Source organism: Aspergillus puulaauensis, chromosome 5 (assembly GCF_016861865.1).
Source record: "Aspergillus puulaauensis MK2 DNA, chromosome 5, nearly complete sequence".
NCBI lineage: Eukaryota > Fungi > Ascomycota > Eurotiomycetes > Eurotiales > Aspergillaceae > Aspergillus > Aspergillus puulaauensis.
In genome coordinates this window covers 1,390,176-1,402,440 of record NC_054861.1, presented here as the reverse complement: position 1 = coordinate 1,402,440, position 12,265 = coordinate 1,390,176, and the positions used below count along the sequence as shown (strand labels likewise).

General features: G+C 49.3%; 6 protein-coding genes across 6 annotated transcripts; 4 read left to right on the top strand and 2 right to left on the bottom strand.

Annotated features, from left to right (window-relative positions):
- Window positions 1-64: 64 nt before the first annotated feature.
- On the top strand, window positions 65-542 carry APUU_50534A (Dabb family protein; the record flags this gene model as incomplete). Its single annotated transcript, XM_041705542.1, has 3 exons — window positions 65-130; window positions 200-310; window positions 387-542. 3 exons carry the CDS (start codon window positions 65-67, stop codon window positions 540-542), a joined length of 333 nt encoding a protein of 110 aa, XP_041558017.1.
- A 927-nt stretch (window positions 543-1,469) lies between these two features.
- Window positions 1,470-2,006, top strand: APUU_50533A (uncharacterized protein; the record flags this gene model as incomplete). Its single annotated transcript, XM_041705541.1, has 2 exons — window positions 1,470-1,727; window positions 1,794-2,006. The coding sequence occupies 2 exons, from the start codon at window positions 1,470-1,472 to the stop codon at window positions 2,004-2,006; spliced, it is 471 nt and encodes a 156-aa protein (XP_041558016.1).
- Window positions 2,007-2,933: 927 nt separating this feature from the next.
- GIM5 (prefoldin subunit 5) lies at window positions 2,934-3,709 on the top strand (the record flags this gene model as incomplete). Its single annotated transcript, XM_041705539.1, has 4 exons — window positions 2,934-2,985; window positions 3,081-3,367; window positions 3,453-3,570; window positions 3,645-3,709. The coding sequence occupies 4 exons, from the start codon at window positions 2,934-2,936 to the stop codon at window positions 3,707-3,709; spliced, it is 522 nt and encodes a 173-aa protein (XP_041558015.1).
- A 178-nt stretch (window positions 3,710-3,887) lies between these two features.
- On the bottom strand, window positions 3,888-6,222 carry APUU_50531S (uncharacterized protein; the record flags this gene model as incomplete). The annotated part of the gene is made up of 6 exons (XM_041705538.1): window positions 3,888-4,590; window positions 4,642-4,932; window positions 4,988-5,577; window positions 5,638-5,868; window positions 5,924-6,148; window positions 6,205-6,222. The coding sequence occupies 6 exons, from the start codon at window positions 6,220-6,222 to the stop codon at window positions 3,888-3,890; spliced, it is 2,058 nt and encodes a 685-aa protein (XP_041558014.1).
- A 1,477-nt stretch (window positions 6,223-7,699) lies between these two features.
- Window positions 7,700-10,208, top strand: ORC1 (origin recognition complex subunit 1; the record flags this gene model as incomplete). Its single annotated transcript, XM_041705537.1, has 3 exons — window positions 7,700-8,491; window positions 8,545-8,666; window positions 8,723-10,208. 3 exons carry the CDS (start codon window positions 7,700-7,702, stop codon window positions 10,206-10,208), a joined length of 2,400 nt encoding a protein of 799 aa, XP_041558013.1.
- Window positions 10,209-10,548: 340 nt separating this feature from the next.
- PRP46 (WD40 repeat domain-containing protein) lies at window positions 10,549-11,916 on the bottom strand (the record flags this gene model as incomplete). Its single annotated transcript, XM_041705536.1, has 1 exon — window positions 10,549-11,916. The coding sequence occupies one exon, from the start codon at window positions 11,914-11,916 to the stop codon at window positions 10,549-10,551; it is 1,368 nt and encodes a 455-aa protein (XP_041558012.1).
- Between the last annotated feature and the right edge of the window lie 349 nt (window positions 11,917-12,265).

Genomic DNA, 12,265 nt, shown 5'->3' with positions numbered 1-12,265 from the left:
TAGCTACATAACTAACATCGAGACCCCCGTCAGCTCACCTTCTTATTATAACCTAACTGTCAATATGACCATCACCCACATCGTCCTCTTCCAACTCAAAGCCGGCCTTAGCGCCGAGGTCGTCAACGACGTACGTCACTCAACTATGTTCCACAAGATCTTACTTACCTACCATCAATTAATGCTCACGCCCAGACAGGTCTGTACACGCATGCTGGCTCTCAAGGATAACTGTATCCATCCAACTTCTCAAAAGCCATATATTGTGTCTTCCTCAGGTGGGGTGGATAACTCGCCCGAGGGGCTTCAGGTGCGCTATAGACATGGGCCAAGTTCTCTCTCGACCATCTATTTATTATTGCCTTATATGCTGATGAAAATGTCAGGGGGGCATAACTCATGCTTTTGTTGTCGAGTTCTCCAGCTCTGAGGACAGGGACTACTATGTGGAAAAAGACCCAGCGCATCTAGAATTTGTGGGTACTTTGAAGGGTATTGTAGAGAAAGCGCAGGTTATTGATTACACTGCTGGTGTGTTTTAAGTATTCAGACAGATTCACTAGCTTCTTGGGTGATGTGTTCTAAAGAAAAACTTAAACTGAAGTGAAGTTAATAAAAGGCTCACCTTTCACTTTAAATACCCGACTTCCTCCTATCTTTCCATTTTTCAACTTCCCTCTTCGCCGTCACCGTTTTGGCGTCTTCCTAAATCAGCCTCGTCAATCTTCGTCTTCAAAATGAGCCAGCGAAGCCCCACGATCACCATTATCGGCGATTGCACCTGGAGAGCCCATGATTATGCTCCTCCCTGCCCATGCAATCGAGGATACTATTTCCACCACACAGGTATAGCCCGTCCAAATGGTGAGTGCCGTAATTGCGGGCATCTCGTGTCTAGACACGAGGATTTCCAGACTTTACCAACGTCGATGATTCCCCAGTCGCTGGTGACTGAGCCTATAGGTGAGAAGAAACCATCTACAAGATACAGCCAGCTTGCAAGCTAATGTGTCAAGCTACCCCACCGCCCACAATCCCCCGAACGGAACTCGTTGACGGGATAATAAGCCGAGTCGAAGAGTTTCATATCATCAGAATTAACGGCCCATCCGCCTCTGGCAAAACCACCTTGATGAATCTTACGGTTAACTCCCTGCTGAAAAAGTATGCCAAAACAATGCCCATTTATACCATAACTGGCTGGAACGAGGAGAATGTTGAGCGTGCAGGCCATTGGGAGCGATATCTGCAGTTGGTAACGGGTGTTCATGGCTGCCATTGGAGTAGGTATCCGGCCTTTCTGCTTATTGATGAGGCACAGCAGTCATACTGGGACGATGGGCTTTGGTCGGCATTTGTCAAGAGTATTGCTGGATTCAGGGGTTCCGTACATAGTCCTGTTTACTTCTTGCTGCTTGCCAGGCACTAGTTCCCCACATATTTATCGGAGTCCTTATTCGGTGGTCCCAATGTCTTTTGGACCAGAAGCTCAGATCTACCTGAGTCCAGGTGCTGATCAAGATTTGTGGCCTTGGGGCCCCGTTGGTCTCCAGCTACGAAAAGATGAAGCAAAACACCTCGTTTTAGAATATGCAGCGGAGATTATCTCGCCCTTTATCTCGCCCTCTGTCTCTCTGACTGATGATTTTCAGGAGAGTTTATTCCGATGCAGCAGTGGGCATATCGGGGTCCTTAGAAGCCTTACGGAAGCTCTTCTACGAAATAAGGTATGCTGTCAATCGTACACGGCCCGCTCCCCTGTATAGTATATCAATTCTAACATGTATTAACAGGACATCCAAGCCGCCATAAAACAGGGTATGCCTGTTGATCGGCAAACCTTTGTTGATAGCCTCTCCGGTAATCCTATCGAATTCTTCGAATCCTTGAGCCGTAAATGTTTTACCAAGGGCCTACCTCAGCCAAAAGATTTAGAAAACGCGGCCACAACCCACATCCTTGAAATCGCTATCAATTCTGGCGCTGTTGACACAGGTCAGTTATAAGGGCCCGAAACATCGAAGGATTTGAGGGTGGCTGCCGAGGAAGTTTGGAGCAATGGATGGCTACGAGTAGATTCAGAAATATTAAGTGGCTGCCCAGTAATAGATGGTCGCCCTCTAGTCTTGACATTTCCATCCGAAATTCACCGCTTGTGGGTTCATACTTATATCGTCGAGCTTTATTTACCAGAGACTAACTGTGTTGATATAGGTATTGCCAATTCATTCTGTTGCATAAAACCACTGACAACGAGAAGGTCCGTGCTTTCCTCCAGTCAGCGATTGAATCTCTCGAGGCTTTGTCATCTCCCGAGCAGTCAAGTTTCGAATCAAAGTATAGGGCTCGCTGGATGTCAGAACTGGGTAAAATGACTGGACAAATAATGGGCAATCGATTTATTCGGGCCACCACCCAGGCTATTCATGAATAGGTAGTCATACCTAGATAAATTGTACTACTCATCTGTCCATTCGATTAGTATTCCCCGGCTCCTCACGTTCGTTTCCAATGTCTCAGCGTTTACTAGTCCCCGCCTACAGTTTCATTATTTTAATCATTTACATGCAGCTTACCAAATAACTCCCCTAATACAATTACCTCATCTCAATAAAAACCCACGTATCCTATCTTCGCGAAAACATCGCAAACCCCCTACTATGTATACCAATTGCGCTAAACTGTATTCGGTAACTCCCACTTGGCCCGAGCTTTGAGCACAAGGCACAGCTTCAACTTTATCCCAACCCACCGCCAGTGACATAAAACACCTACCACCAACTTCCCAACCATTGAGCAACCCCGGGGCCCGAACTCGCTCAATCCTCTCCTCAAGGAAACCTCTACGTCTTCATCCACCCACCTCTCACTGAACCCCAACACCACCTCGCCGAAAAACGAGACGGAATTTAAAGAACAAAAAAAAAAAAAAGATGCCCCCTCCAAACACCCCCGCATCAGAAGGCGATGCTCCCCCCGGCTCAGGTAAATACCCAACGCCCACTCCCTCCCCTCCTTTCAAGTCTCTCTTCTGAAACCCCTCCACTACCGTAACCTAAAACTAACGACTCCAACAATAGTAAACATAAACTCCCTCTCCTCGCAACAACTGCGCGCGCTGCAAACCCGTCTCTCGACCGAACTCGAGCACCTAACCTCCTCACACGCAAAGCTGCGCGCCGCCCAGTCGCGCTTCCGGGACTGCGTGCGCTCCATTAACGATGGAGTCGTCGGGTCCGCGAAGAAGGGCACCCAGGGGAAGGACGAGATTCTGGTTCCGCTGACGAGCTCGCTGTATGTTAAGGGGCGCTTGACGGATCGGGAGCATGTACTTGTTGATGTTGGGACGGGGTATTATGTTGAGAAGGTAGGGTGGAATATATATTCTTTATTTCTTTTATTCCGGTATAGTAGGGTTAGTGGCTGATTATTTATTTCTTCATACTTGACAGACACCCGCGAAGGCGATTGAGTTCTACGAGCAGAAGGTGAAGGAGTTGGATACGAATCTGACAGAATTGGAGAAGGTTGTGCAGACTAAGAGCTCTCAGCAGCGAGTCTTTGAAGAAGGTTAGTTGGGGGAAATTTTTTTTTCATTCTTATTTTTATTTTTATTAACGGCATGTGACTTAACAATTCGACAGCTCTGAGGCAAAAGTTGATGACCGAGGGTGCTGCATCGTCGGGCCAGGCTGCGGCTGCTGGATAAACATACTCTCACATTGAACATGAAATGAAATGAAGTTGCGGCGAAGATAAAGCAATGACAGTGACGAAGGAAGACAAGAACAAAACGCGGGGATGAATGTAACATAGGCCACTAGTTCTCCCAATCGAGTCAGAGCCCGCGGGGTGCCCAGAATACATCGATAACCGCGTTTAGTTGCTTAAAACAAGGTGCCCAGATCTGCATTCAGCATCCCAGCAAGACCATATCCAGTAGAATTTGCGGGGGTTTCAGAAGAGTCCAATCCGGTTTTCATTGAGCCCAACCCTAGCGAAGCCGATCCGGCGTTGGATACAGCGTCATTGTCGACGTCTTCTGAGAACGCTCGCGTTGGACCCAAAAGCTCACCCGCCTGCTCGACCAGGTCAACGAACTCCCAAAGGCCTTTGGTCTGATCTTCCAGTGCCGTCAGAGGTTCTTTGGGTGGGAAGAAGGTGGCGAGACTGGGATCATATTTTGCGGAATGTCCGACAGGCAAGTTTGCATGACCCCCGAGCAAGTTGTCCCAGTTTGCTTCAAAAACTGATGCTCCCCACGATGTATAGGGAACATCCGACATGCCACCAGTCATCGTGGCCCCTGTCTGGCCGATGGGTACGTCTACGCGTCTATATTCATCGTAACGGGCTATTTCAAAGATGTATTTCGTACCTTTTATCCGATATCGAATGGCGGATTTCTCCACGAGCCTTGACACCGGAGGGCTCGGGGGAAATGTCACTTTTCGTTCAGGCTTTGCAGAGATATTTCCCATGTTTTCTGTGCGCCGGAATCCAATTGAGTGAGAAAATGTCCTCAGAGCAGCGTCAATCGATGATGTTTCGTGGAACTCGAGTGACTTTATTTCCAATTGCCAATCCGAACTGTATAGTATCAGTCAATATGAATATTACCCTAGCGACAACGTATCTTACCGTCCAAAGTCAATAACGGCAACATGCAACGGAGGTTGTCTGTCTCCAGTTTGACCACTTGTACGAGGCCTGAGCCAGCGGCGCTCCTTGGTGTGATAGTCTCGTGCTCCAGGTGTCTTTGAAAACTCTGCTTCCAATCGAAGCATAGATTTGTCTGCACCAAGGAATTCAAAATTTACGGAGTATGCCAGCTCTGCGTTTTCAAGTGGAGTTGATGTACCGTCGTAGGGCTCGAATAAATCAGTTGCTTTGAAGCATCTCTGAAGGAATTCAGACTGGCCGACTTTCAATCTATCATCAGTCATAATTTAGCTATGCCCAACGCATTATCAACGGTAATACGTACTCTGGAATCAGTCGGCCCTTGGCTTGCTCGTGCAGCAATGTGTCTCGGAATTCCCCAAAACTATACCAGCTCTTATTATCTTCAGGCAGCTGATAATTTTCAAGTACAAATGTACCAAGATTAACACGCATTCGCAGGTGTCCACGAACAAAAGAAAGTCCTTTCAGACAGTTCTCAACCGCAGTTAGAAGACGGGTTTTGTTTCTAGATTGCACCAACCCAAATAGATCCCGCCATTCCTCTAGATTGGGCCCTTTGAGTCGGCTTCCGCGAAGGACGGGCTTGTGCAGCTGGTTCTGTTTCTTTACCACAATCTTACCTTTCATGGCCGTCGGCTCCGGTGGTTCAACAAGATATATTTTGGTTTTGATACTACTCTTTGCCACAGCCTCGGCCCATAGGGTTCTGATGCTCTGAGCGATTTGTTTCATCGCCTCATGATTGTTTCCAAGTGCACATATATAGCCAGGTAGATCCCTTGGAACGAACAAGTGACATCCAAATCTAGCCCGGATTGAGTCAAGAGATTCTAGTTCAGGGCCAAGGCATTTATGCAGAGAAGGCCCATCTTCCGGCCATAAAAAGAGTAACTAACGAACATATGTTAATGGTAATTCAGGGCGAAAACTCTAACTTTGAAAAGGACTGACCTGCTCAGGAAACGTAGTATCAAACTCGGGTTGCTTTCGAAGCTCTTGCAGCATGTTTTCATCCTTCTCCTTGTACTCGGCATCCACCTCTTTCTTGGTTGAATAGGCATGAATCTTGGTCCAGTCGCTTCGTGTCTTGGATTTGTTAAAGCTGTTGCACTTGGCAATAATAGCTTTGAGTTGCTCTTCGGCTGAAGCGACATGGCTCGGCTCGCCCCATATTCGAATAATCTACCCTCTTGTTTAGCAGAGTCGTCCGCAGAAGTGCGCAAAATGCTATACGAACATGGTCACCATACGCCGGTGGTTGGATGAAAGCGCCTGTTCGCTTGCCAATATCCTCGAATACTTCATTTCGATTTTGCCCAGGATTACTCTTTCTCGCAGATGCTGTGAGCCTTGCTGAGCCAAAGAACCTAGGAGTGTCAACAGGGTGGCGACTTCGTGGAAAGGCCATATGCCACTTACTCATGCTTGAAGGTCCCAAAAGCAGCCGGTAGTTGCACGACGCCTAAACCATCCCGTTCTATTAGCCCAAAATGACACCATGATTACGATGGTTCTTACCGCTAGGTTTTGCTCCATTTCTCCATTTTGTCTTCGCAGGGGTGTCCTGAAGTATTTTGCTCGAGTGGCCCTGTGCAGCTCCTTTTGGAGAAGCTCCTCTACCTCTCGGAGCTCCCCGTCCTCTCACATTCGGTACTCCGCGGACAGCCACGACATTTCGCGATGGACTAGGTGTTTTTGGATCTGCCGGCGGCTTTTTTGGAGGCTCCAGTTGTGGGGTTGCCTTACGAGATGGCGCGTCGACTTGGGGTGGAGAAACTAGGGCGTTCTTCTTGGGCGCGGTTCTACCGTATCCAGGAAGCTGCCACTCTTTAGGGAATCAGTGCATGTTTCGTTACAGAAGGGTAACCTTTGCATGGGGATCGTACCTTGGGCACCAGATACCTCGTGACTGTGATGTTTATTAGCAACTTTGATGTAGGCTGGCACCAAACCGAAGACTCACTCCATTGGAGGCCAATTCAGACGAGGTGGGTGGTTCTGACGAGCTTGGAGAGTGTGGGAAGGGTGGAATGAGACAAGAACACCGTGGACGCAGACGCACTCGAAGGGAAGAATCAGAATCAGACGGGGATGAGTCGAAGTGCTCCTTGGATGAATTGACGGGGAAAACAACAGTGAAGAGTCGAGAGGGCAATTGCCAGTGCAACCAGCAGCTCACTGTTGCCAATGCTACCTACAAACCAGCAATACCCCACAGGTAAACAGTAAAGTAGACAGCAAGAGACAGGTCTTTGTCCAGATTTTATATTGCTTTTTTTCCCCTGCCAGTACCCGTGGAAGTGGTCGTTGGTAGGGATAACATGGTTGCCTCGGAATCATGCAGTCACCATGTTTGTTAGGGAGATGGGGCCATGTCAAAGTGCTTTCCCAAGTCAACAGATAATTTTCTCATTTCTTTCTTTTGTCGCTAGGTCATCAGTCAACTCTTTGGTGAAGAAGTCAGCCACTGTTCATTGTTTAAATCTCCTGGTTTGTACGAGGGTTTCCGCAAAAGAAAGTCCGGTTCCCAATACTATTAAGCAGTTAAGTGGGTTGGTTAAATTAACTGGCTCTTACTGCTATTATGTAGCTGTATCCTCGGCATACTTTGCATGACCTAACTCCAAGTAGTAGTTCTAAAGGTTAAAAGGCGATGGCATTTGGTGGTTGTCTGGACCACGCAACGCTTGGGCTCGCTTACCAAGTTTCATACTTCTAGCTACTAATAGATTGTTTTCACGTGGAGAATTCAAATATGATTATTAATTGATCGATTCAAGAGGTTCTCAAGAGGAGATGCTTGATAGATATCTCATAGCGTGTATAGTTCAGTGTAAAGCTAAACCTAAAGTGGCGTATTAATCACGTGTTTTGCCGCTAGTCCATAAGGGGATTAAAGTGGACAGACGCGGTTTTTCGCGTCCCCTAGTTCCCCGAGCTCGACGTCGAAGCCGACTAGCCATTGTTTGCTGAAGCTCGCCGGGGTCGATCACGAAATACTTCCTTAAGCCAGATGGCTATCGATATTGCAGATGACAATGCAGCTTCGCAAGCCCGCAAGCGCGAAGCCCTCAAGCGTGCCGAACAATGGATGACCAAGGGAGGCATTATCCGCGACGATTCCGACGATGAGCTTGGTGAAGAAGACCTTCCGTGGGAGTGGATGTACGATGTCGACCTAGATGATGCGAGCGAGTCCAAAAACACACCGGAATCTTCCCGCGAGACACCGAAAGCCTCACGGAGGCGCCCCTCCCGCCAACCACAACGGAAGATCATCGGGGCTCGGATGGGCTCGTTCGAGTGCAAGTTGGGCGAGATCATTCTGCTGAAATCTCCAGAACCTGGAAAGGACTGGGTGGGAATTATTACGCAGTTCCGTGAGGAAGAAGATGATGAGGAAGACGAGCCCGTCAAGTCCGCAAACATTATGTGGTTTGCCTCCCCGGACGAGTTCATATCGACAAGGAACAAGCGGAGGGCCGATGCGTTGCCAAATGAACAATACCTCACGACAGACTTCAATGTTAACCCGCTGACTTCAATAAACGGGAAAGCTCAAGTCATGTCTAAAGATGCCTTCTTTGCGCGGTACCCGAACGGCACTCCACCGAAATCGAAGGAAGAATTGGTCGAATACAACAAATGCATTGTTTGTCGAAGGGGAGTCAGCCAACTTCAAGGGCGATACACCGAGGAATTTTTGTGGGAGGATGTTTACCAGCAGGACCAGATCCATGACCTTGTTGACCTGATCAAAGATGGCTTGAAAGCAGCCAAAAAGCGAAAACAAGTGGACACTGACGTGAGTCTGTTGAGCTCCCTTGATATTTTAATAGGATCTAACGCAATAACTAGTATGATGAAACAAAAGACGCTGTCGATGAGGCGCCGACGACTCCAAGGAAAAAGCAGAAGGTAGCAAACGCTACGCCGCAGTCTCGGCGCCAGAAAGCCATGACCACTCCGTCTCATAGAAGGTAAATAGATGAGCTTATCACCACGATGGCTATGGAGACTGACCACAATGGACCAGAATTATCGTCAAGAAGCCTCTCGAATTTACGCCTCTTGGTACACGCGTGCTGTCACCCACCCATTTTGCTTCGCCCTACCGGCAGGCACGCAATCTCCTCCATGTTTCTACGGTTCCCGACTCACTCCCATGCCGGAAGACGGAGTTCGACACAGTATATAGTCACCTCAGTGGCGCCATTATGGAGGGAACCGGTACTTGTATCTACATCTCTGGAACACCAGGAACCGGGAAAACAGCTACTGTCCGCGAGGTTGTTGCACAGTTGAATTCGGCGGTTCTTTCAGAGGAAATGGATGACTTCATATTCGTGGAGATAAACGGCATGAAAGTCACCGACCCCCATCAATCCTATTCTCTACTTTGGGAAGCATTGAAGGGAGATCGGGTATCACCTTCTCACGCCCTCGATTTGCTGGATCGCGAGTTTTCCCATCCCTCACCCCGAAGAGTATCTTGCGTTGTTCTTATGGATGAGCTAGACCAGCTGGTCACGAAGAACCAATCAGTCATGTACAACTTTTTCAACTGGCCGGCCCTTCGCCATTCACGTCTCATTGTTCTTGCAGTCGCAAACACTATGGACCTCCCGGAGCGAACTTTGAGTAACAAAATCTCGAGTCGTCTCGGTTTGACGCGCATCACTTTTCCCGGTTACACGCATAACGACCTGATGGAGATTATCACCACTCGATTATCAAACGTACCAGGGAATATTGTCGACCCAGACGCAATCCAATTCGCGAGTCGCAAGGTCGCCGCCGTCAGTGGTGACGCTCGACGCGCTTTGGATATCTGTCGACGAGCAGTTGAAATCGCAGAACAAGCTAGCGAAGCCGTCCCAGCCGAAGATTTAGATGGCGATGATGATACCGAGTCCCTCCCTCCAACACCTAGCAAGACTCCCGCGCGAAAAGAAAGAGCGAATACCAAGCAGGCCCTTTCACGCGCCAAAACAGGATCACCACAGAAGCCCACCACCACGGTCTCCCTAAAACAACCAACAGGGCGAGTCACCATCGCAACAATCAAACAAGCCATCCAAGAAGCAACCTCAACACCCCTCCAACAATCCCTCCGCTGTCTTCCTCTCTCTGCGAAACTTTTCCTTGCCGCCCTCCTAGCCCGCGTCCGCCGAACAGGCATCACAGAATCCACCTTCGGCGACGTGATGGACGAAGCGAAACGAATTGCCGATGCCGCGGTGGCCGTTGCGGGAGCCGCCGGCGCAGGGATCAAAGACTTCCTTCTTGCCGGTGGCAACGGGGCCCGCGTCAGGGCGTTGGGTTTCGCAGCAATGGAGCTCATGAATTCCGGGATTCTTGCTCTAGAGACTAGCTCTAGAGGTGCCCTAGGGAGCGCAGCTATTCCGAGTCGTGGTGACCGCAGCGGAAAGGTGAGACTCAGGGTTGCGGCGGAGGATGTCAGGGCTGCGTTTCGGGACGATGTTGAGGCGAAGGGGCTAGGACTGGGTATGGAAAATTGAGGTTAATAGGCATAGAGCATCGGATTGGCGTTTAGCATGAATCCCAGAGTAGGATATGAATGTATACTAATTTACTAGATCGAATGATACCCTTGTGTTTAACAAGTAAATTTTTCCGGGTCATATAATACAATCAAATATGCTATAGGTCCAACCCGTAGCCGTATATTTCTGAAGATTTCAATATGAAGAACAGAACCATGTTACCAAACGCTAAACTCCATAAAGTGCATCGGAAAGCCGTCTCAAGACCCAAAGGCGGTAGGTGAGGAAGGGTATTCTTTTTATTAGAAAGGAATTATGAGCAGAACTGAAGGTAAAAGAGCATCATCAATGGCTCCTAATACCTCTGTCGCCCCAGCGTCGGAGCCCATGTCACAGGGTGGGTTTCTGGAGTAGCCTCATCATCCTGCTTCCAGACCTTGATCGTCTTGTCCGCCTCACCAGTGATCAGACGCAGTCCGGTTCGATCGAATGTAGAAGCCATGATACCAGCTTCGGCCTCCAGTGAACCCGGTTGGGCAGTTGTTTCGATGTTCTGGAAGCGGTAGCCGGTCTTCCAGTCCCAGAAGGACATGGAGCCGTTGTCTCCACCAGAGAAAAGGACGTTGTCTTCGTTGACGGAAAGTGTGTTAATGACGGAGTTCTGACCCTCGAAGTTCTGCATGAATTCACCACCAGGGCATTTCCATTGTTTGATGGCTCCGGTGCTAGCTGATGCGAAAGTAAACTCTCGGGGGTGGGTTGCTAAGGCTCGGACACCTTTTTTATGGTGCGTGAGGACACCCATGGATTTGCCGGCCGCGAGATCCCAAAGGCGGACGGTTGAGTCTAGAGATCCGGTTATGACTTGGGGGTCGGCTTCCTGGCATTCTAGATCTGCGACTGTGCCGGTGTGACCAGATAGGACGTGGACGTTGCTTCGAGTTCTCATATCCCAAACACGCGCGACACCGTCTCGACCACCAGTGACTAACAGATCAAGTCGTGGATGGAGGGCAAGTGTGTAGACACCACTGAGATGACCGTGGTAATGGCGAATTACCTTGTTCGTTTCCAAATCCCAGCATTTGACCATCTTATCCTCACCGCACGAGAAGAGATACGGGTGTCGCGGCGACACAGCCAATCCACGAACAGTCGAAATATGTCCCGTAAGAGTCAACCGCAATGCACCAGTCGCCAGGTTCCAAATCTTAATCGTCCGATCACCAGCACCACTAGCAAACCATTCGTTATTCGGTTCCACGGCCAAAGCCCGCACCCAACCCAGATGTCCCGAGATAACTCTCATCAACTTCCATGGTGCATGCCACTCAGGCGGTTGTTGCCGAGTAGCTGACGGCCTCTGTATCAAACTCGTGGGCTTATCTTCTCCGGCAGCACCGCCCGCAGACGGCCCGCGGCCTCCTCTCCGTACAAGAGCCGTAGACGCGCCACTTTTATCACCGCCGCCCTCACCCTGTGGTTTCGCACTGATCTTAGGTCGTTTCGAGCGCGCAGCGGCTGCTTGTGCTTGTTTTTCGGCGAGAGCGGGCGGGAGCTCCTTCACGTCTTCATATTCTGTTTTTCGTCGGTAGGAAACGCCAATCGATCCGTTCGCGACGGAAGGCGTAACCATGAGATATTCAGCGCCGAATAACTCAGCGGTTCTCTTCGCGGAGTTGCGCACGGCCTCCTCCGGGGTAGTCGAAGGGATCACGTCCATTGTGGCTGATGGGAGGTCGAAAAAAAGGGCGTAGATAAACCCGAGAAGCTTGAAAACCAAGCTGATTGAAGGCCCCCGGACTCTCGTGTCGCGATTCGCGTATTCTGCACGGCGAAGGGTCTAATTCGATGCGAGACAAATATCCACGAAGCTGTAAGTTATAGGCCCGTTTATGAGAGAGTTTATTAGGAAGTAGGTGACGGGTGTAATGAGTGCAAGTACGACAACTTTCAGTGATCGAAGACGGAAGTCTCTTAGCGCGGATCCTGTTGCCTGAGGCCGTAAGGCACTACTATTCAGGTATCCTCGTCATCTGCCACTTCTTGTCCTCACCCCATCATCAGATAAT